The sequence below is a fragment of the Cheilinus undulatus genome, linkage group 18, assembly GCF_018320785.1.
Source record: "Cheilinus undulatus linkage group 18, ASM1832078v1, whole genome shotgun sequence".
NCBI lineage: Eukaryota > Metazoa > Chordata > Actinopteri > Labriformes > Labridae > Cheilinus > Cheilinus undulatus.
The window spans coordinates 24267777-24288176 of NC_054882.1; the positions used below are offsets into that span (position 1 = coordinate 24267777).

Consider the following 20400-nt stretch of genomic DNA (forward strand, 5'->3'; position numbering starts at 1 on the left):
TGCCTTCAAGTGTCTGAGAAATGACAGTAAGTTTAAAGGTTTCTACTTTTAGGAAAACAACTTCTTTTAAGTACCAGAAGTCATGCAAATGAAGGAAAACATCCTGTCTTAGTTTCCTCTTTCAACTATGAGAATAGAAGTGGGACGTAGATTTTCTTTGTCAAAGTAATGTTTGATATAGGCACACTTGAAATGATGACTTTTATTTTTAAATAAATGATTCTGCTTCCCTCAAGAACTCCTTTGGGCATTGGATCTTTTTCTCTTTCACTGAGAAACTACAAAACATCCTGATGGACACATTAAAGAATGCGTTTGTCACATTACACAGGTTATAAATAGATATTTCAAACATGAAGAGCTGCTTTGAAAGCACCATTTAAAGATTCCAGATCTCAGATGTGACTAAAAAAAGAAACAAAAACATGATTAATTTAGTCTCATCTCTGACGCTTCTATTGTTTTTAGTTCATGTGGGAGTCAGTCAGCGTGGCTCAGGTATCTGATCAGTCTGTCCGGCAGAGGTAGGCTTGTGAGAGAGTCCAGTCTGTCTCTCCCTATTTGTGTCCGGATTCTGAATCTGCAGAGGTGCAGCAGCGGGCGAGGGGACACTGTAGACAAAGCAGACAGGAAAAATTAAGCTGAGTCTTTTTTCTAAAGTTGCCTGTGTGAGGAAGTGAAAGAGGCACATTTGCATGTTTGGATGTAAATGATTGATAAACACTTACACGACTTCCTCTTCACAGCCAGCCATTCTTCCCGGCTGTCCAGCAGTTCATTGAGCTTGCTGCACAGCTGAACGTGAGCTACATGCTCCAGCAGCAGGTCAATGATGGGTCCTGCTGATTTACGCATCACTGGTGTAGAGATCCACTCACAAAACTGCAGGAAAAACAAGTGAAAGGTCAAACTGGCTTTTGTTTAAGTCATCCAAATCATCTTAATGTCAGTGTTTAGTTTATTTTTCACACCTGTGTTGGTCTCTCTGGTGGCTCACTCCAGTTTAAAGGGAGCATGTTGTCATATCCATTGCTGCTAACAGTTCTTAATTGTGTCCCTCCTGATGCTGGGTGAGGGGCACTGCAGTATGTGCACTTAAAACAGGAGAGAGCATTGCAGCCATTGTCCAAGAGGCTCTTGAGTAAAGGCAGATTATTCATGCAAAGTGCAATAGCAGCAGGAAATGTAGTAGGATAAGATGGGATTCTGGCATCCACATCAGCCCCTCTGTCCAGCAGCAGGGACACAGTGCAGACACAGCCCCGCCGTACGGCCATCAGCAGAGGGCTGACAGGGTCCAGAGTTAAACTAGCACCAGCGTTCAGCAGCACCTCTGCTGTCTTGGTGCTGCCATTGGCAATGGCGACGTAGAGGGCTGTCACACGTCGGTCATCGTACTGGAGGGAGTGACTGTGGGGGAGAGTGGCGTTTACGTCTGCACCTGTCCTGAGAAGCACAGCTGCCACCGTGTGTCTGTCGTGCTCTGCTGCCAGGTGGAGGGGGCTGACGCAGCTGTGACGGAGCATGGCTCGACTTGTCACAGAGACCAGCAGGGACACAATCCTGAACACAAAAAGGACAGTAACAACAAATGTAAGGCAGTTTATGCAGGGTTTAGTACCTCTAATAACATTCAAAGTTTAATTTTTGGACTTGAACATTTACATGATTACAGGGCTAAAGTATCAACCCCCCCCTCATTATCTTATCACACCGGACAGTGTTACAGCATGTGACTAGAATCAACATTTTGGCCTTTTAAAACAATAAACAAATAAAAGCAGACCATTAATAAAACATTGTCAGAAGTAAATAAATGTTATCTAAATGGGGAACTAAGAGGAAAACAATAAACAAAGCCTTCTATACAGTCTAATGCAGTGGTTCTCAAATCGTGTGCCGAGGCACACTGGTGTGCCCTGAGACAAGTCTAGGTGTGCCTTGGGAATTCGTCTGATTTTACATTAGTACTACAACTGTGCAAAACTTAAGACACTATAACCAATGTCCTTACTGCATGCAAGCGTTATATGTTGCATTACATCATGCAGCATTGCATGCTCACTGTCCATCTGTTATCTGTTAAATATGCAAATGTAATCTGAGGTATGGTGCCTCTAACGGCTGTGAACCACATAGTTTTGTCTCCATGTTAACACAAGTCAGATCTTAACATTTCATAAATGGTTATGAAGAATATCCACACATTACACTCCACTTTGTAAAACAAGCTATCAAGTTTAGGGAGTGGTAAAAGTGGAAGAAAATGAAGAATATCCTCTGGTGGGACACTCCTGGTTCCTTGTCATCCTCTGTGTAACCTCTTCCCTTGTTACTTGTCCATTTTAATAGGAGCGACGGAGAGAAAATAGGAACAGGGTGACTAGGGAATAAACCTGGGGAGCTTTAGTGTATCACTTGCAGGGTGTCAGGATGCTACAAAAGGAAACTCTGCAACCAAACTGATGTTGTAGCTGGCGCTCACTCACATTGCATGCAGTTGGGACACGTTGCTACACATGCTAAAAAGGCTATTTTACAAGGACATTAATATGGTGTGCCTTGAGACTTCAGCTTGATTTTTGGTGTGCCTGGGGCAAAAAAATGTTTGAAAACCACTGGTCTAATGGACTCTATAAACAGGGCTGTAGCCAAGGTTCTAGAGGACTGAGGTCATGGGCCCCCAGCTGCCACCTTATCCCCCCCTTAGAAATTTTTCAGCATCCCAAAGAAAAAGAATTTTTTTCTCTCTAATTTTCATTTTTATTTTTAAACTATTCTGTGGTTATTTAACAACTGTAATCAAAATTGAAGCAAAGCAAATTCCTACAGGACTCTGATATTTAAAAAGGCAACTAGGGTTATCATGATACCAGAATTTTAAACTTCATTACAATACTAGTTAAAAAGCATCAAAAATGATTGATCCAAACTCCAGTCAAAAATAAAAAATCTTCAATGTTATTTTAATGAGTAACTAAACCCCAGAAATGTTGTTGGAAAAAAGGTTATGGCAGCTAATGTGAAACAGATTTGAGTGATTTCAAAGGAAAACACTTATTATCAATATTCAATGTAATATTTCCACAACACTTCATATTTTTGGAACATTGAAACATTTTTTTTCCCAGTAAAATCTATGGAAGCCTTAAGAACACATGTAATTATACATTTGACTTTATTCTGGTTTCTCATTAATCTGAAGTAATTAACTTATCATTGGACAACCAGAATTTTTACCTTAATACAGTGCCTATAAATGTATTCACCACCCTGGATGTTTTACCCTTCTAGTGAGTTTATAAATCAATCATGGTCAATATAACGTGGCTGTTTTCGAATAAAACAAAAAAAAAGTGTCTGTTGTGCTCTGCAAAAGCAGATCTCTTCTAAGGAATGTCAATAAAACAGAAAGATGCAATGTAAAATGTGTTTAACTGTTCATTTAATTTGGATCCCCATTAGCTGTACCATGGAGCACAGCTAGTCTCCCTGGGGTCCATGCTAAGTTACTGCATCACTTTTCACCCACATCAAGTCAGTATTTAGTAGATGCACCTTTATTACTCTCTGCCTTTATCAGCCTTCCAGGGCCGGCTGCCGAGAAGCATCCCCACAACATGATGCTGCCACCATGCTTCACAGTGGGGATGGTGTGTTTGTGGTGATGTGCAGTGTTTGGTGTCTGCCAAACATAGTGTCTTGTCTGATGGCCAAAAAGCACCATTTTGGTCTCATCAGACCAAAAAAACTTTTTTCAGCTTGACCATAGTCTTTTGGTGAACTCTAGTCAAGATTTAATCCAAGTTTTCTCTAACAATGGCTTTCTCTTTGCCACTCTTGCATAAAGCTTTGACTGGTGAAGAACTAGCAGCAGTTGTTGTATGCAGAGTCTCTCCCATCTCAGCTGCTGAAGCTTGTAACTCCTTCAGCGTAGTCATAGGTGTCTTGGTGGCCTCTCTCACTAGTCTCCTTCTTGCACGGCCACTCAGTTTGTGAGGAAGGCCTGATCTAGGCAGATTTACACGTGTCATATTCCCTCCATTTCTTGATGATGGATTAAACTGAACTCTGGGGGATGGTCAGTACCTTGGATTTTTTTTTATCCATCTCCTCACTTATACTTTTCAATAACCTTTTCTCTGAGATGTGTGGAGTGTTCTTTAGTCTTCATGGTGCAGTCATGAATACTGATTACCAAGTGACTGGACCTTCCAGATAAAGGTGTCTTTATATTACAATCAGTTAAGATACTTCACTGCACTCAAGTGATACCCATTCACTAATTGTGAGACTACTAGCACCAATTGACTGGACCTCTGTTGAATTAGGTCAGTCACTTTAAAGAGGGTGAATATTTATGCAATCACTTATTTTACCTTACATATTTCTATTTAAATAACATTACTTTGTAGAAATCTGTTTTCACTTTGACATTGAAGAGCTATTTTTGTGTCAAAAATTGTGCCAAATTATATTGACCATGACTGATTTATAAAATTAATAAAATGGTAAATCACCCAAGGGGGGAATATTTTTCATAGGCGATGCATAACAGGAAAAGGAAGTCAAAATATCAAGAAAACAACCAAAACTGATCATTAAAATATAATGATTATAATATCATGTGTGAATGTATTTCAGCTTAGGACTTCCATAGATATCCAATAATATCCATTTGAATTAAAGATATATCATGGCATCATCACTGAGTTGAATGTAAGCAAAGTTTTTCTGCAATCCACTGTAAGTGTCCAGCAGTGTGTTTTAATATTAGCTCTCTGGCATGTTTTTGTATGTAAACTTACTCATGGTATCCATACTGTGCAGCAACATGCAGCGGCAGCAGTCCTGAGTTTGCTGGTTTGTTTGCATCTGCAGTCTTGGTCAACAGAAAAGCTACAACTTCCCTGTAGCCATTTTTACTCGCCTCATGCAGCGCTGTGACACCATCACACGTCTGGATGTTCACATCTGCACCTAAATGAACACATAATTCATTTAAAATGTTCAAATGGGGGAAAAACAGAGGGGGAAATAGAGGTATTGTGCTTTAGACTACCTTTTCCAATGAGGTAACTCAGAGCCCTCATCTGTCCTCGCTGAGCAGCTACAATGAGCGGTGTGATGCTGTAGGTGTTGGCTGGATTGATCGTGGCCCCAGCTCTTAGAAGCATCTCACAGATCTCTGTGTTGTTCCTGGACACAGCTTCGTGAAGGGCGGTCCATCCCTGACCACAGCGCTGGTTCACAGAGGCTCCATATGACAGGATGAGGCTCACCATGTCTGTGTTCTCCAGCTCACAGGCTACAGAAAGACAACATAATGGGTTGTTTCTGACACACTTTAAAAAGGCCTGTTGTATACCATTGATTTAACAGCTATACCTTTGTACAAAGGGGTTTCTTTGTTCTTGCTGCTGATGTCGGGGTCAGCACCTGCCTCCAGAAGACACCGCACACATGACAAGTGTTCACATGACACGGCGAGCAGCAGTGCAGTCTGCTCCTGCAAGGTACGCTTGTCCACAGAACCTGGATGGGCTGAAGCAGAGTTTGATTTATTTCACACACATTTGTTTGCATGTCAGCAATAATTCCTATTTTCTATGGCTCTCTAAATGATTATTTCACTGTCTTACCCCTCAGTAGGGACTTCACACACTCCTCCTGTCCACAGAAGGCAGCATCATGAAGAGCTATCCACCCATCTTTGTTCTCCTTCAGCAGGCTGCCTGGAGCAGATGTTACCAGATCATTAATGGCTTTCACATCTCCTCTTCTGATGGCAGAGACCACTGGGCCATCATCCCTTTAAAAAAAGGAAAAACACCATCTTAAATCATGAGACTGAGTTTGCTTTACAGGCATATCACATTCAGGTGAAATCTTATACTCCTCTGTGGTTGCAGTTCACAGTTGGAGCCCCCAGTCCACACATAAACATGCTCATACACACGCCTCGATGTCAAACAAAAGACTCACTCTGGCTCTGACGTGACGTCGCTCTGACCGTCCACCTTCCTCCTGTCTGCTCCCCGTCGCGTCACATCACTATATTTCCCTCCGGCATTTCGAAACTGAGATAAATATTCAGAATAGCTAAATTTCGTCATGTCTGAAGGTAGATTGAGCGGGTTTGGTCCACGGCGGTGGCTGAAGGAGCGCGTGCAGCGCCGCGCGAGGCTCAGCTGTGCTCTCAGATTATTTTGGGACTGTATTGTCAGGCGACAGGGTGACGGCGTTATCCATATATGTCAAAGACTCGGACATGCAGCGATAAGGCCACCAGCGGTGGAGATAACGCAGTCCTAGCTGGGATGTTTCTTTCTCTGAATGAATTAGCTGAGTGGTTTCCGTCTAAAACGACCACAAAACGGAATACCATAATGTTAACTAAAAGAGGAAGACAAAGACGAGTACCCGAGGAAAACAATAAACAAAGCATCCCTAATGGACTCTAACATAAGCAGGGCCGTAGCCGAGGTTTTACAATCTTGGGGTCATGAGGCTCCAGCTGCCACCCTAACCCCCAAGGTTGTTTTTTTTTTCTCTCTCTCTCTCATTTTATTTTTTTGTATTGGACATATTCTGAATTTATTTAACAACTGTACAAAGTAAAACCAGTGTGGGTAACACTTAGGTTCAGTGGGCCCTGATTACCTAGTAATTTTATAGTGACAAGTGTAATCATCTAGTAATTTCTCAAGAATAAGTTGGTTGTTTTACTGTAATAAGTTTGCACTTTACGAAGTTATAACTCAGTAATATTAAAGTCCCTGTAAGCTGAAATCCAAACTTTGTGTAATAACACACTAGATATGTTGGAATAAGGTTGCTGTAAACATGTGAAAAAACTGAGATCTACGTGTGACTGAATTTTTTATTTAGACCATTAGAAAGTTGCTCACCTCTTTCCTGGTTTGGTTTTATTTGGGCAGGGCAAAAATCTGAGCCCATGACATTACTGGTCTTAATGGAGAATCCCCTCAACGCTACAATGCTATAAAATCACCAAAAAGCCCATCTTAGAACAGTCTGTTGTTAGCTGATGCCACTGCCTTCACTGAAAGTTAACAGCCAGCTACATGCTGTGTCTATTCATTATGAGGCAAATTTCCCAAATTTATCGGTCATGGCATCACAACAGAGAGATTTGTACCAGAAAACAGTAAATGTGGCTTCTGTCTCGCTGCTCTGGCACAGAGTCCAGCAGCTGCTCTCTGATCAGAAGCATTTTTTCTTTTTTAAATCTGAGAGAATTGTATTTCTTGTGAGAGGGTGTGGCCTCAGCTCATTGAACCAACACGCCCACCATGCTATAGCCTAATTTTCCATGATTTTCCATGATTTTAAAGCTTAATTTTATAAACTTAAAGATGTTTTACATAACTCAGATTTGTTGTGGCGGTTCATAACACATTGGCCTGTCATTTAACAAACCTAAAATAAAGATTTTTTAAATCACTTTACCGGGTCTTTAATGAAGTATTTACCTAGTAACAATTTATTGATTCTCAAGTAATTCCTGGTCATATTGTGGCAATTCTCTAGTAATTTGGTGGTATTTTTACCCTAAGCCCCTAATCATCCTTAAAGTTACTTAAAAATTATTCAGGAAGGATACACTTTAATTTAGTGGCCCAGACTAACAAAGTTACCTGGGAATTAGGCAACTTACATAGAAAATCATTATCTTATTTCTAAGAAATTACCTGGTAAATTACCACCTTATTATGGCTATGTTGGTCATGTATGCACAAGAAAGTATGTCATGCACCTTGTTTTAAGAAAAACATGGTGTACTTGTGATCTCGGGCAACATCAGTACATTCCCCACAAGCAACATCTCTGATTGGTTCATCCTGTCCTTACCTGCGAAACTTCCACTGGTTTTAAAGTTATTCAGTTACTCCCTTCTCCCCTTGAGGCAATTCATGAAACATTTTGTAGTTCTGCATCATGTTATTTTAGCAAATTATTATCTGTTAATTGCAGCTTAATCATGACAATATGTGTCTTTTGCAGTTTTACCAGATGAAACACCTGGTTTTGTAACAATGGACTTTTTTGAGTTTTTTTAAGAACTGATTATTTTGAAATCATAAATAACAATTGATTTAGTGTCAAACTGCAGCAAATCCAGTCTCCTTAGAGGTCAAATATGGAAATAACGACTCTTAATTTCTCCTAATTACCCTAAAATTATACCCTGTATTGTATTTGGTGATGTACTAAGATCAGAGAAAATGAGGTCATTTTGTCATCCTCTTTAAATAAATTGATTTCCCTTCTTGTCCCTCCTCAAAGTCTTCAAATTAAGTGCTACTGGGGGCACCAAAGAGCAAATTATGTCATAGTCTGTCTGGAAAAGTAGCCATAACTTGGTCCCCTTTATTGCACCCTTCAGACACTGTGACAGTCATATACGGGCTCAGTGACATATTCATTCAGGTTCACGACCATTTGGATGAGCTCATGAACATTTATTTTCTTTTAGACAAGAAGAATCTCATATAATAGCTTTATAATTACTCATCAAGTCACTACATAATGTTAGCAGGCATCATTAGAGGGTTTTTTATGACTGACTTACCAAGTGATGAATCTGCAGTGTCTACAGGAAATAAAACTGATAGCAACAGCAATTTAAACCTGCAGGTATACTGATTATATTTTAATGGGTGCTTCTGTTGGTTTAAGAAATCAGGCCCTCCGCAGGTGGGACGCATCAGGTTTTTATTCTGACAGCTAGTATTCAGTATGTTTCCTCAGTCCCATACAACTGTAGGTCAGCCTGGTGTTTTAAACACAGGATATTTAACAATAAATGTGAACAGCAGTAGCTCAGTCTGTAAAGGGAGTGGAGGGTTGCTGGTTCAAGTCCTGGCCAGACCAAATCTTTTTTTCTTTTCTTAAAAGCCAAATAAATAGCATTATTCTGACACTTCTTACCATAAACGTGTGTAGTAAATTAGCATGAACAGCAGTTTTTAACCTAGTGGATATTTCCAGTATGTGGGTAAATACTACACTCGTTATAAAAACATTAAAAAATGTGTGTTTAATCAGTGACGCTGTGATTTCTCACCTGAGAAGGTTTACTGTTGTGTTGGCTGTATGGAGACTGAAGGTGCAGACAGCCAGCCTATCTTTGATATCACTGTTGAGCCTCTGGTAGAGAGACCTCGTTCTGCTGACTGCGATCATCACAGGACGAAGATGATGTCCAATCTAAGGATGTTCAAGTCCGACAGTGAGGCTGAAGATCCAGAACAGAAGGTTAGAAAACAGCTTATAGCCCTGACAGGTTGGCCTGACAAAAGGATAATAAACCTACAGAGTGATGCATGCATGTACTACATAGCCATACTGTATCAATGAGAGACTGGGCTCATTTAACTGAAATCTGCACTGGCAGACATCAGAGAGCAGCAGCTCAAGCAATGAGCAGGGATGCCTTTTAAGGACATGTTCAACAGTGTTTGAGTCTCCCTGATTTTGCTGCTCCAACACTCATGTGAGGTCCTGTGTAGTGCTACAGAGAGTCAAGCAGCCGAAACAATCACATAAAACTGAAGTTTTAGCTCATATGTGCAAATATGACTATACTAAATAAACCATTAAAATAATATTTACCACTGTAGTTTTAAATAAAGACAACATGTCTAAAAAACTTATTGAAAACTTCCTCTAAAGCTGCATAAAAAAAAAAAATCAAAGATAGAAACTTACTTCCTTGTCTTCATTCACTTTAGATGTTTCTCATCAAAAATGTGTTCATCCTCTTCATAACAAGGGTAATACTTCTTCTTTCATTCTGTATCAACTCTTACTGAGGCTCGCTTCAGTGAGTAATGTGCTTTTAACATGCACAACAATGACAGCTGACTTTTGTGTCACAATCACAGCCCCAGAAGTCTTTGAGAAAAACAGCTTCCTGTACGTCAACCTGTGCAGGAAGCTGTTTTTTTACACAGACAAGTCCTTCAACATATTTATGCCATGAAAGCTGGAGAAAATGACAGTGTGTACACACTCTAAGAGACCATAATTAAATAGAAATGCTAAATGTTGTTCATTTACCGTTGGCTTTTCTGTCAGGTCATATCAGTGTCCACCATCAGCAAAGGTAAACTGAATGTCTTTTATCCCAAATCTACTGTTTCCATAGAATTATTATAGTTACCTTGCTTTAAATTTGCACCCTGTGCGCAGTTTCACACAGGAAGGCCTATTTCCTATTCATCTGTTCAAAGAGGAAGTTTCTATGTGCTGATGTCACATGTGGGTTTAAGGCACGTAGGTAAAAGCAAAAATTTGTGGTTGCATGGTGCAGTGCGAAACTTTTGCACTAAAAATGACCTTTTCCTTGTAGGGAAGCTTCATACAACAAAAGCAAGAGCTCAGGCAGAAGTGTTGCAAGGCACATATCTGGGGAAGGCTGCAAAAAAATATGCTGCAGTTAAGGTTTCCATGAGTACAGTGGCCTCCATACTTCTCAGATGGAAGAAGATTGGCACAACCCACTACTGCTAGAGCTGGTTGCCCAGCCAAAATGAGCAACTGGGAGAGAAGGGCCTTAGAAAGAGAGGTGACCAAGAACCTGATGGTCACTCTGACTGAGCTCCAGTGATCCTGTGAGGAGATGGGACAAAGTTCCAGAAGGACAACCATCATTGCAGCCCGTCATTGATCTGGCAGAGTGGCTAGACAGAAGCCTTTCCTCTGTGCAAAACACATGAAAGCCCACTTGAAGTTTGCAAAAAAACATCTGAAGGACTCTCAGACTCTGAGGAACAAGACTCTCAGGTTTGGAAGAAACCAAGATGGAACTGCTTGGCCTCAGTTCTAAACGTTATACCTGGAGAAAATCAGGCACTGCTTATCACCTGCTCAATAAGAAAGCATGGTGGTAGCAGCATTATGCTGTAGGGGATGTTTTTCAGCAGCAAGGGCCTGGAGATTGATCAGGGTTGAGGGAAAGCTGGGTGGAGCAAAGACTGGGCTGAAGGTTCACCTTCCATCATGACAAGGACCATAAGCACAAGCACAACCCTGTGGATGTTCTTGAGTGGCCCAGCCTAGCGAACATCTCTGGAGGGACCTGAAAATGGCTGACAGTCATCATCCAACATGACTGAGCTTGAGAGGGTTTGCAAAGAAGAATGGCAGAAAATCCAGGTGTGCAAAGCTTGTGTTGCCATATTCATTCTTGTGTTGATCTGATATTTCAGTTTTTCTTTTAAAAAGATTCCTAAAATTATGTTTCACTTTGTCACAGTGGGGCACTGAGTGTAGATTGATGAGAGAAAAAAGGATTTTATTTTTTCGACTGTAGCATAAAGCACAAAAAAGGGTGAAGGGGGTCTGAATACTTTTTGAATGCACTGTATAGCTATATTTGCAAGACAAGAATGGATCCTAAGTGGATCTTTGATACAGGATTGAACAGAAGTATACAGAGGCCTTTCAAGAACTTTTTCCATTTTGGCTTCCATTTTAGCTGATATTCTTTAAATTCCAATACTAGGTAATGTTTTGCCGTCAAAGCCTATGGAGAAGATGAACTCGTTATGTTAGTCTTTACTGACATTGATAATAGTGAATTTGTTGACCCCTGTACACAGACTAGAGCCCCCCCCCCCCCACACACACACACACAAAATGCGCGGGATTTGGGTCGGAGTGAGCGCTCTCAACTCTGTCCTGATCTCTGACGATCTCATTCAGTCAATGAAACAGAACCGCCCCCTTGGCAGTTGCCCTGACAACGGATAAACGATCCCAGCAAATTCCCAGCTGTCCTGCCAGCGGTTCCCCGGGAAACGGCTGCACAAATTATGCAAAAAAAACATCCGGGAAACCCTCCACCGTCCCTTTTACCGTCCGAACGTGGAATAACTACGGGAATACAAGCGGATAAAGGTAGATATCGTTAACATATCTGGAACAACATGACGACTTCTTCACTTCCGGTCGTCGGTGACAGAGACTCGCGTCTAAAACTGACGGTGGAAAACAGAACAAGAAACATTTTTGTAACACAGTTGGACGAAAAAAGGTAGGGAAATGTTAGGACAAATAAAAAGTCAACTCATTAAAAAGTGTTATTATCTGTAGAGAACATGCTGCTGTACTGACTTAACCTATTGCCCTCTTTTACACCATTTTAATCCAAATATGGAGTGTGGAATTGTGTCAGTAATGACCAGGGTTGGCATTTAACTTTTCCGTCCACCTGCCACTGTGGCTGATGGATTAAAAATCTACCAACCACGTACTTTTTTCCCCCAGACACACTCTTTTTCACAGTCAGCATCATTTAATATAGTATAATTTAATAATCAAGGCATATAGTATTCAGTTTATAGGCTACTTAATAAGAGCTCTGTATCTCATTTGAAATCATCTTTTTCGACCAATTTGTCCTGTAATCAACCATGCAAATATTTGCCGTGCTACCAGGGCATTGTAAATCAGTAGGTATTTCCTTGCATTATGCATGCTAAAATTTGATATTTTGTGTGCAATCTCTGCAGTCTTATGCTAAAATTCAGGCTTTATTTAACAACCTTTGCCTTGCTACAAGCGAGGCACCGGTTCAAACACAACTGTAGCAGATACACCAGTTGCAGTGGTGATCTACTCTAATATGATGATGAGAAAAACCATTTGTCAGTCCTCCTGTTTCAACTGTATTTTCTCCTTAGGCAAACAAAAGAGGAAAATGTCAACTACTTACCTGTTGTAACAGAGGTAAGTCAGAATAATTGAGCATGTATAACCCATTATAAAAAGTCAGCCTGTGAAATTATAAAAATGTAAATACTTATGAGGACATTTTGCTGCAATGATATTTTTAAAGACACATTTTCTATTCGGAACTGGTTGATGCAGCTGATAGTATTTTTGCACATGCAGACTTCCAGTAAAATCCTTGAGGCAGGGGTGCACACCTTGCAAAGGACTCTGATCTTGAAGAAGCAGGCTGAGTTGGACGAAGTGGACAAACAACTAACACTGAAGCGGCTAGAGTTTAAGCACAGCATTGAGGCCCTGGCCAAGAGAAGATCTGAACTGGAAATGAAACAACAAGAGGTAAAGTGAAACCTCCTAACTACATTAATGTTTAATTGACATTGAGTTTACACTGTCCCACATGGGAACCGCTTGCATGTCTTTTCCCTAGACAAAAGAGAGGGTGATGAAATTTGAAAAGTTTGTGGTTGAAAATGAAGAAAAGCGACTTGGAGCAATGAAGAAGTATGAGGCTGCACGAAAGCAGAGCATTTTAAAGCAGAAAGAGATCGACGATCTGACCGAGCAGCTGAAAGAACTCAAATCCAGGTAAGGATTTTAAACCAAATCCTTGATGTGAGGATGTTAATCTTTAGTTAATTTTCACTATTTTAACTGACGTCTCCCTTCACAGGCATCATGTTTTAAAGGAGAAGATTGCAAAATATAAAATCTACGAGGACTATTTGGTGAAAACACTTGATTTTTTCCCTAAAAGTAAGTCAAAGACCGACTGCCTTTCCTCCCAATTACTCAACACATCAAACAACAAAAACCCCATAACTAATATGTTTGCACAATATTCCCAGCTTACCATGACAATGAGTCCGATTCTTCGGTTATGGCCATCATACAGCGACATGAAACTCTGTCCATCACCAACCAGCGACTTCTGCAGCGTTGGGAGCTTCTGGAAGAGGAGGTGGACCAGCGCCAGCAACAACTGCATACCATGAAAATGGAGCACAGCATCAGAAAATTGGTCAGGCACATTCTTAAACTTTTCTTCAGTTAAAATTCTTTAATGAAAAAAAAAACTAGTGTTTTTATTTGTTTTGCAGAGGGCCATTAAGGAGCTGTCTGAACTTCAGAGTGAGTTAGAAACCCTCAAAGAGAAGAACAAGCAGGCAGAGGCTCATCTGCTGATGGAGCAGGGCCTGTCCAGAGAAAAGGTATACTTAAGAGATTGTAAGTTTTAAATTACCCTTACCAATGCTGGCATAAGGTGCCAATAAAAAGTATTCCCCCCCTCTTGGATGTCTGACCTTTTTTTCTACCTAAATTGGTTTAATAAATCACTCAGGGTCAATATAATTTGGCATTTTGACTGAAAATTTCAAAAGAACCTCTTTAATGTCAATGTGAAAACAGATTTTTACAAAGTAATATTAATTAAATGGAAATATGTAAGAGAAAATAAGTGATTGCATAATATTAACCTCCTTTAAAGTGACTGACCTTATTCAACAGAGGTCCAGCCAATTGGTGCTAATAGTCTCACAATTAGTGAATGGGGATCACCTGAGTGAGGTCAATGTGTCTCAAGTAATTGTAGTATAAAGACACCTGTGCCCGGCAGGTCAGGTCACTGGATAATCAGTATTCCTGACTACCATTACACCTTGAAGACAAAAGAACACTCCAAGCAAATCAGAGAAAAGACACACCTGAGACACATCACTGTAGAGCACAATGGTGGCAGCATCATGCTGTGGGGATGCTTCTTGGAAGCCTGGAATGCTTGTAAAGATAGAGGGCCAAATGAATGCTTTATTGGAATCTGTTTTCACTTCGACATTAAAGACTTTTTTTTTAAAGGCCAAATTCTATTGACCATGACTGATTTATAAAATCAATAAAAGGGTAAAACATCCAAGGGGGTTTCTTAAGATGTTTATGAATACGAGCCCTGGTTTGCAAGGTGCTTCCCTGAGATAATCCTGAGAAAGCGCCTGAAATTACACATAAAACACATTCTTCTCAAGTGCAAAATAAATAAATTAAAAAATTCACTAGATGCAAATAAGACCCAAAAATTCAGCCCTTCAGACATCCTTTAAAGTTTAAGCAATCAGCATGAAAGAAATGAAAAAAAAAAAAAATCTTAGTATATTGGTTCTACACAAACTTTGCTGCATCTGTACACTCTGCTACCACTATATTCACCATACATATCTACAGAAATGTTCATTTCTGCCGAATATTAACTTTTTAAGCTGTTATCCTTAGATGCTGATAATATTGTTCCCCCCTTGTAATAAAGTATGTTTTTATTCCCCAGGTTGAAGAAATGGGATCTGTACTTATGGCAATCAACAATCTTGCAGAGCAGTGTTATCTACCTACATATGGACCACTAGAAAACATGAACTTACTGGCAAAGATGGACATGGTGAAGGTAATGTCTTTACAAAATAGTGACAGGCATTTTTGTATTCTAATATAAATCTATTGTCTTAAATGTATTTTATACTGACCAAATGTTTGATTTCAGGAGTTCATTTTGGACCTGGCTGACACAGAGAAGAGAGCACGGAGGTTAATGGAGTCTGGATCTGCAGTGACGAGCAGAACAGCTCTAACAGACAAGAGAGGGAGAGGGTCAATGAAGAGCATTAGCAGTAAAACGCAAATCAAAAGTTCAAGTAAAGTCAGTAGAAAAAGTGAGGCAACAAGTTGATGCAAACTTTAATAACTCGCCGTGTGTCACTGCCAACAGTGAACAGTTGACCTTGACACAGTAATTTGACAGGAATGATCTTTTATGTAAGTCTTTAAGACTGAGATGCAGCTGAAAAGTCTTGAAGAGGCTACTAAATGATTTTTGCAACAAATTTGGCACTTTAATGTATTAAGGATCACATAAATAAAGTCATAATGTTTGAGCATCTTTCTTTTTCAATGTGGATCCAAGGTTGGTTATAACTTTTGCATTTTAAAACAAGAAAACAAAATAAAAGTACATTCAAATCTTGCAGTCAGACAATAAAATCATCCAAAAAACAGCCTAAACAATGGTAATTTCTAAGATTTATATTGTAAATGAAAAGTTTAAATATTTTAAGAATAATTTCAAATATATAAAATGAGTATTCTTTTTTATTTGAAATTGATTAGGTTAATGTAATAAACCTAAGGGAGCAGACACAAGTAGGCCTGTTTTAGTTGATATTAATGAAGACACCAAACATCAGCAGCAGCAGAGGTTCTTCTTTTTCTCCTGCCTTACGGGTTTTCTTACAGCCCTGGAGTTCTCACAATAACCACCAATTATGCTACAATGCTATTGCTCTGTGTAATGCAGTTTTAAGTAGCAAAACATGTTTAACCTCATTGTTTGGGGGGTTATTTTGCAGTAATTTGCATTCCTGAGGATTAAGTAATAATGTGAGTTGGCTGGCTGTTTCAGGATACTTGTTTTGTCTGTGAACATCCCTCTGTTTCCTCTTTAACTGGGAAGAAGTTTACCTGTGTAACGTATTTTAGGACATTTTTATAGTGAAATACTCCAAAACTGTATGATACTTACACTTGATGCTATTCTTAACTATACTGAAGGGAAATATTCAACTTTAACAAAAATTTAGCACTTGTAGTTGCTTGTAACTGTGATGATTCATTAACAGATGTATGATAAATCCTTTTAAATACACCACTTAGCCTTATTGACTGCACACATTCAAAGTTATTAAAGCTCCTCCCCAGAGTTATTAGGTTATGATGAAACAGCCTAAAATGTCGGTTATTCCCTTTAAATGACCTACGAAAGTGAACAAGTCTATCAAAATGAAGAATTACTATTTCTACTGAGTTATTTTATTCATGTTTAAAAGCTCTGCAGCAGGGTGGGTGTCAGTCTAAGTTGACCGTACATTTTTTGTGCAGCTATCAAAAGATTTATGTTTGAAATTTTTTTATATTAACAGGTAAAAAATCAAGGGTCAACCTTTGTAGTTTAAAAATGAAGTCAGTGCCAAAGTGCAAAACTTGTAGTTGCTCAGGTGTCCACTCAGGGCACATTGCAATCATTATAGAAGTAACTTTTTAAAGAAATCTAATGAATTATGCATAATTAGAGGCATGGCTGATATGACTGCAAACCAGCACATTGTAGATATTTGTCAGGAGGCTTTCAACCCGACTCAGCTCCACCTTTGGTCCACTTCTCTGTTGATCTAAAGCAGGGGTGTCCAAACCATGGCCCAGGGCCAAATGCATGCAGCCCTCAGTTCATTTTTTATTTGCCCGCAGCAAACTCTAGAAAGAAGATGAAATATGGCCCACAGTAGACCATGTAGCTTGTGCTGGACTGTACCATACTTTTTGAGATAATGGGGCAATTGGAAATCATATTGACAATTGAAAAATTGATGCCTCAATTCATAAGGCCCAAAGAAAAGGATTACAGCAGCCAAAAACAGTCCAATTTACAAGGCATACCATGCTAATCTTCTTCAAGCACCAACCCTACAATACAGTTTGATAGCTTCATGCAGTTTCCAGTTGTTTCCACTGATGTCAGTGTCGCCCCTCCCTACAGCATCCTTTTCATCTTGACAAGAGGCAGATCTAGCAATAAAGGGGGCTGACCAGGGCCCTCTTGAAACCTGATCATTCATCCATCCATTATCTACAACCCTTATCCCGTTTGGGGTCGCGGGAGGCTGGAGCCTATCCCAGCTGTCATTGAGCAGGAGGCAGGGTACACCCTGGACTGGTCGTCCGTCAACCGCGGGGCTAGAGAGAGGATACGGTTTACAGAGACAACCAGGCACTCTCACACCTACAGTGTCATATACATATACAAGGGTCATATATGAAAACATGTAAAGCTCTGCCCAGAAAGGCACTAACCAAATCAGTCTCAAAAGACATGTCTCTCAGACTTCAACCATTACTTTCCAAGTCTATGAAGGATATTTAACTTAGGCTAAACTATTTAAGTACTTAACAGCTGCTTTACAAAGTTAAATAACAATGCAGAATTTTCTTTACAAATAATTTTAACATTAAATTATTATCTTTAAGTTGGGTCATTTTGTTTTAAATTGAAATGAAACTAGCTTTCATGTGTTGCCCTCAGAAATGTAAAAGGAATAAAACCGTGGGCTACCATGCTCTAAGCTAAAATTTGAAATACATAACACAGTGAAATGTCTTTGATTTATAGCTGTAGTTAGCACGATAGCCTAGTTACTAGTAGACGCAAACATAAAATCAGTACTGTCACTTTAAGACGAGCACGTGGTATGTACAAACATCCGGTTAGCAGAAAATGGAAATTATCGAAACAATGCTTTGAGACATAGCTTTGACGAAGAGGGTGTTGTCATCCTGTGATTATGTATTTTTACATGGTTTCCGTGTTGTTGAAATTCAAAGAAAAGTAGTGTCGTCAAGCGACCGCCAAAGACGTCGTTTTTTTGTCTCGTCAATAAAAACTTGTTTCTTAACAGATGGAGGCTGGCAGCCTTGTCTCAAACAGAGAAGACATTTCCTCGTTGTTCCCCGAGCAAACGACTGCTCCTAAATATAAAGTAAGCCATTGAATGGTGGTGTCGATGTTTACAGCTCGTTTACAGCTTTATCTTCTTTATTAAACGCATGTTGTTGTCCTTTGTTAGATTTTAAACAGCCAGTTTTCCTCTGTGAGACAAGTGAGAGGGGACGGGAATTGTTTCTACAGAGCTCTCTTCTTCGCTCATTTAGAGTCAGTCCTACACAACGCCAGAGCTCTACAGAGGTCAGTTATCTTTACAGCCTTTGGGACATACAGAAGTCACTGATAATTTCATAAGAGCTTCCTTCTTTTAATGCTCCGACTTTCAGGTTAAAGGAGAAAATCATTCAAACCTGCGAGAGCTTCACTTCAGCGAGATTTGACGAGAGTTCCTACAAGCACCATCTAAGCACAGTAACTCATTTCTTATTTTATGTACTCAAATGGGATAACTAATCTACTCAGTCAAGATTGTTTTTTTTTCTTATTTAGATATATGAATTGCTTAAAGTAATACACATAAAGTCAAGTTTTTTGTTGGGAAAAGATCGCTCAATAAAGGACTTTGCTGAGCAAAAGTGAGCGATGAGAAAGTTTTAGATTTATTTCCAATTCAACCACAATCTGGATTATCACAAGCGCTAGTGCAAAAACTATGTTGGACATGATACACAGGTGCCTTTAAAACAAGTAAAAGAATATTAAGAATATAATAGTTACATTTTCTGGAATTAGTTCTGTTGTTCTCTCTGAACTCTGATGAAAAGACATTTTGCCTGCTAATAAAGTTTGGATGACTTACCTTACCTTTGATTATGATGTCAGGTCTTGACTATTTTTATGTGTAAAGAAAAGAGCAAAATGTTTTTGTGGATGCTATGTGAGGATCCTGTTTTCTTCAATAAAAATACCATTTTGAATTAAATCCAAGGGAAAAAAAATGAACGTTTACATGATATTCTGTTTTTTTTAGATGTACCTGTGCATACAGACATAGAAAGAGTGGAAATATAAAAAAAACACATGTTCACATTATGTCATCTTGTGTTTGTGATGGTTTCAATAGCTGACCCTTAAATAAGCAAAAAAAATTATAAAGTCAAATCACTTTTTATACAGTAATTGCTTCTGGATAAACTGTTTTATTAGAATTTGCAGTTATCCAAAACTTAAAAAAAAAAATCATTTCTGAAAGGAAAATAACCACTTATGATATGAAAGGACAACAAATCATTAACCGGCCAGCACCGATTGTGTAGGAATTAACTAACTGTACATCAAAAATGACACTAGAAATAAGAGAGGCTGACTACTCTGGCTCATCAGCAAGTAAATAAAGATCCCAGCCTCCTGATAACTGGTGTTGAATTTTTATGCTGCGACACCTTCTTTGAAAGTGTTGGTCAACTATCTTGTTTTTGGGTAAATAATTTAACACAAACTCTGTAACAAAGGAAAATCAATCAACTCAATCACACATGACTATTAAGCAGATTTTTTTTGTAACTGGGCTGTGAAAATACCTGACTGTTTTGTTCTCCTGAAGGTTGTAAATGCTGTGGAGCAGTGCCAAGCTGATGAGCAGGAGGACCGGCTGCTCTGGCTCTTCAATGATCAGACGACTTCTGACAGCATGGTGCAATATCTCAGGCTGCTCACTTCAGCACACCTGCAGAACCATGCAGACTTCTTCTGCAACTTTGTAGAGGCACCAAACCTGCAAGTCTACTGTCAGCAGGTCAGTAGTAAAAGTGCTGCTGCCATCTAGTGAACAAATCATAGATTTTCTTAAATTAATTCTTATCTTTTTATGTCTAATTTAACTCAACTTCCACAGGATAATTAAGAGTTCTGGTTTGTTCATGACTTTGTTTTGTTCCTCTTAAAGGAGGTGGAGGCCATGGCGATGGAGAGTGATCATGTGGACATCTTGGCTCTTTCTCAGGCTCTGGATATTTGCATCCACATCGTCTCTATGGAGGGAGATGAGCATCAGTTGGCTCACCACATCATTCCAGAGGGGGCTGAGCCTTCAGTTCATCTCCTTTACCAAACGTCACACTATAACATCCTCTACCCTCGGCAATAACACTGAACTG

At 39.5% G+C, this 20400-nt stretch overlaps 3 protein-coding genes across 5 annotated transcripts; 2 read left to right on the forward strand and 1 right to left on the reverse strand.

The window, feature by feature from the left end:
- Positions 1-187: 187 nt before the first annotated feature.
- Positions 188-13691, reverse strand: LOC121526203 (ankyrin repeat and SOCS box protein 2-like). Of its 3 annotated transcripts, none has more exons than XM_041812655.1 (9): positions 13616-13691; positions 9092-9262; positions 5643-5812; positions 5389-5544; positions 5063-5308; positions 4809-4980; positions 972-1563; positions 729-882; positions 188-611 (listed from the first exon to the last, which is right to left on the reverse strand). In XM_041812655.1, the coding sequence occupies exons 2-9, from the start codon at positions 9208-9210 to the stop codon at positions 481-483; spliced, it is 1740 nt and encodes a 579-aa protein (XP_041668589.1). In that variant the 5' UTR covers positions 9211-9262; positions 13616-13691; the 3' UTR covers positions 188-480. The 3 variants fall into 3 exon arrangements, with proteins under 3 accessions (XP_041668589.1, XP_041668590.1, XP_041668591.1); XM_041812656.1 differs by lacking the exon at positions 13616-13691 and adding an exon at positions 9736-9849; XM_041812657.1 differs by lacking the exon at positions 13616-13691 and having other exon boundaries at positions 9092-9460.
- On the forward strand, positions 11797-15642 carry si:ch1073-416d2.4 (coiled-coil domain-containing protein 42 homolog). Its single transcript, XM_041812659.1, has 9 exons — positions 11797-12064; positions 12714-12759; positions 12925-13101; positions 13193-13350; positions 13436-13518; positions 13611-13783; positions 13863-13973; positions 15083-15199; positions 15296-15642. Exons 1-9 carry the CDS (start codon positions 11958-11960, stop codon positions 15479-15481), a joined length of 1158 nt encoding a protein of 385 aa, XP_041668593.1. The 5' UTR covers positions 11797-11957; the 3' UTR covers positions 15482-15642.
- A 2420-nt stretch (positions 15643-18062) lies between these two features.
- Positions 18063-20398, forward strand: LOC121526209 (ubiquitin thioesterase OTUB2-like). Its single transcript, XM_041812663.1, has 5 exons — positions 18063-18338; positions 18426-18544; positions 18631-18715; positions 19848-20039; positions 20190-20398. The coding sequence occupies exons 1-5, from the start codon at positions 18258-18260 to the stop codon at positions 20388-20390; spliced, it is 678 nt and encodes a 225-aa protein (XP_041668597.1). The 5' UTR covers positions 18063-18257; the 3' UTR covers positions 20391-20398.
- The last annotated feature ends 2 nt before the right edge of the window (positions 20399-20400 follow it).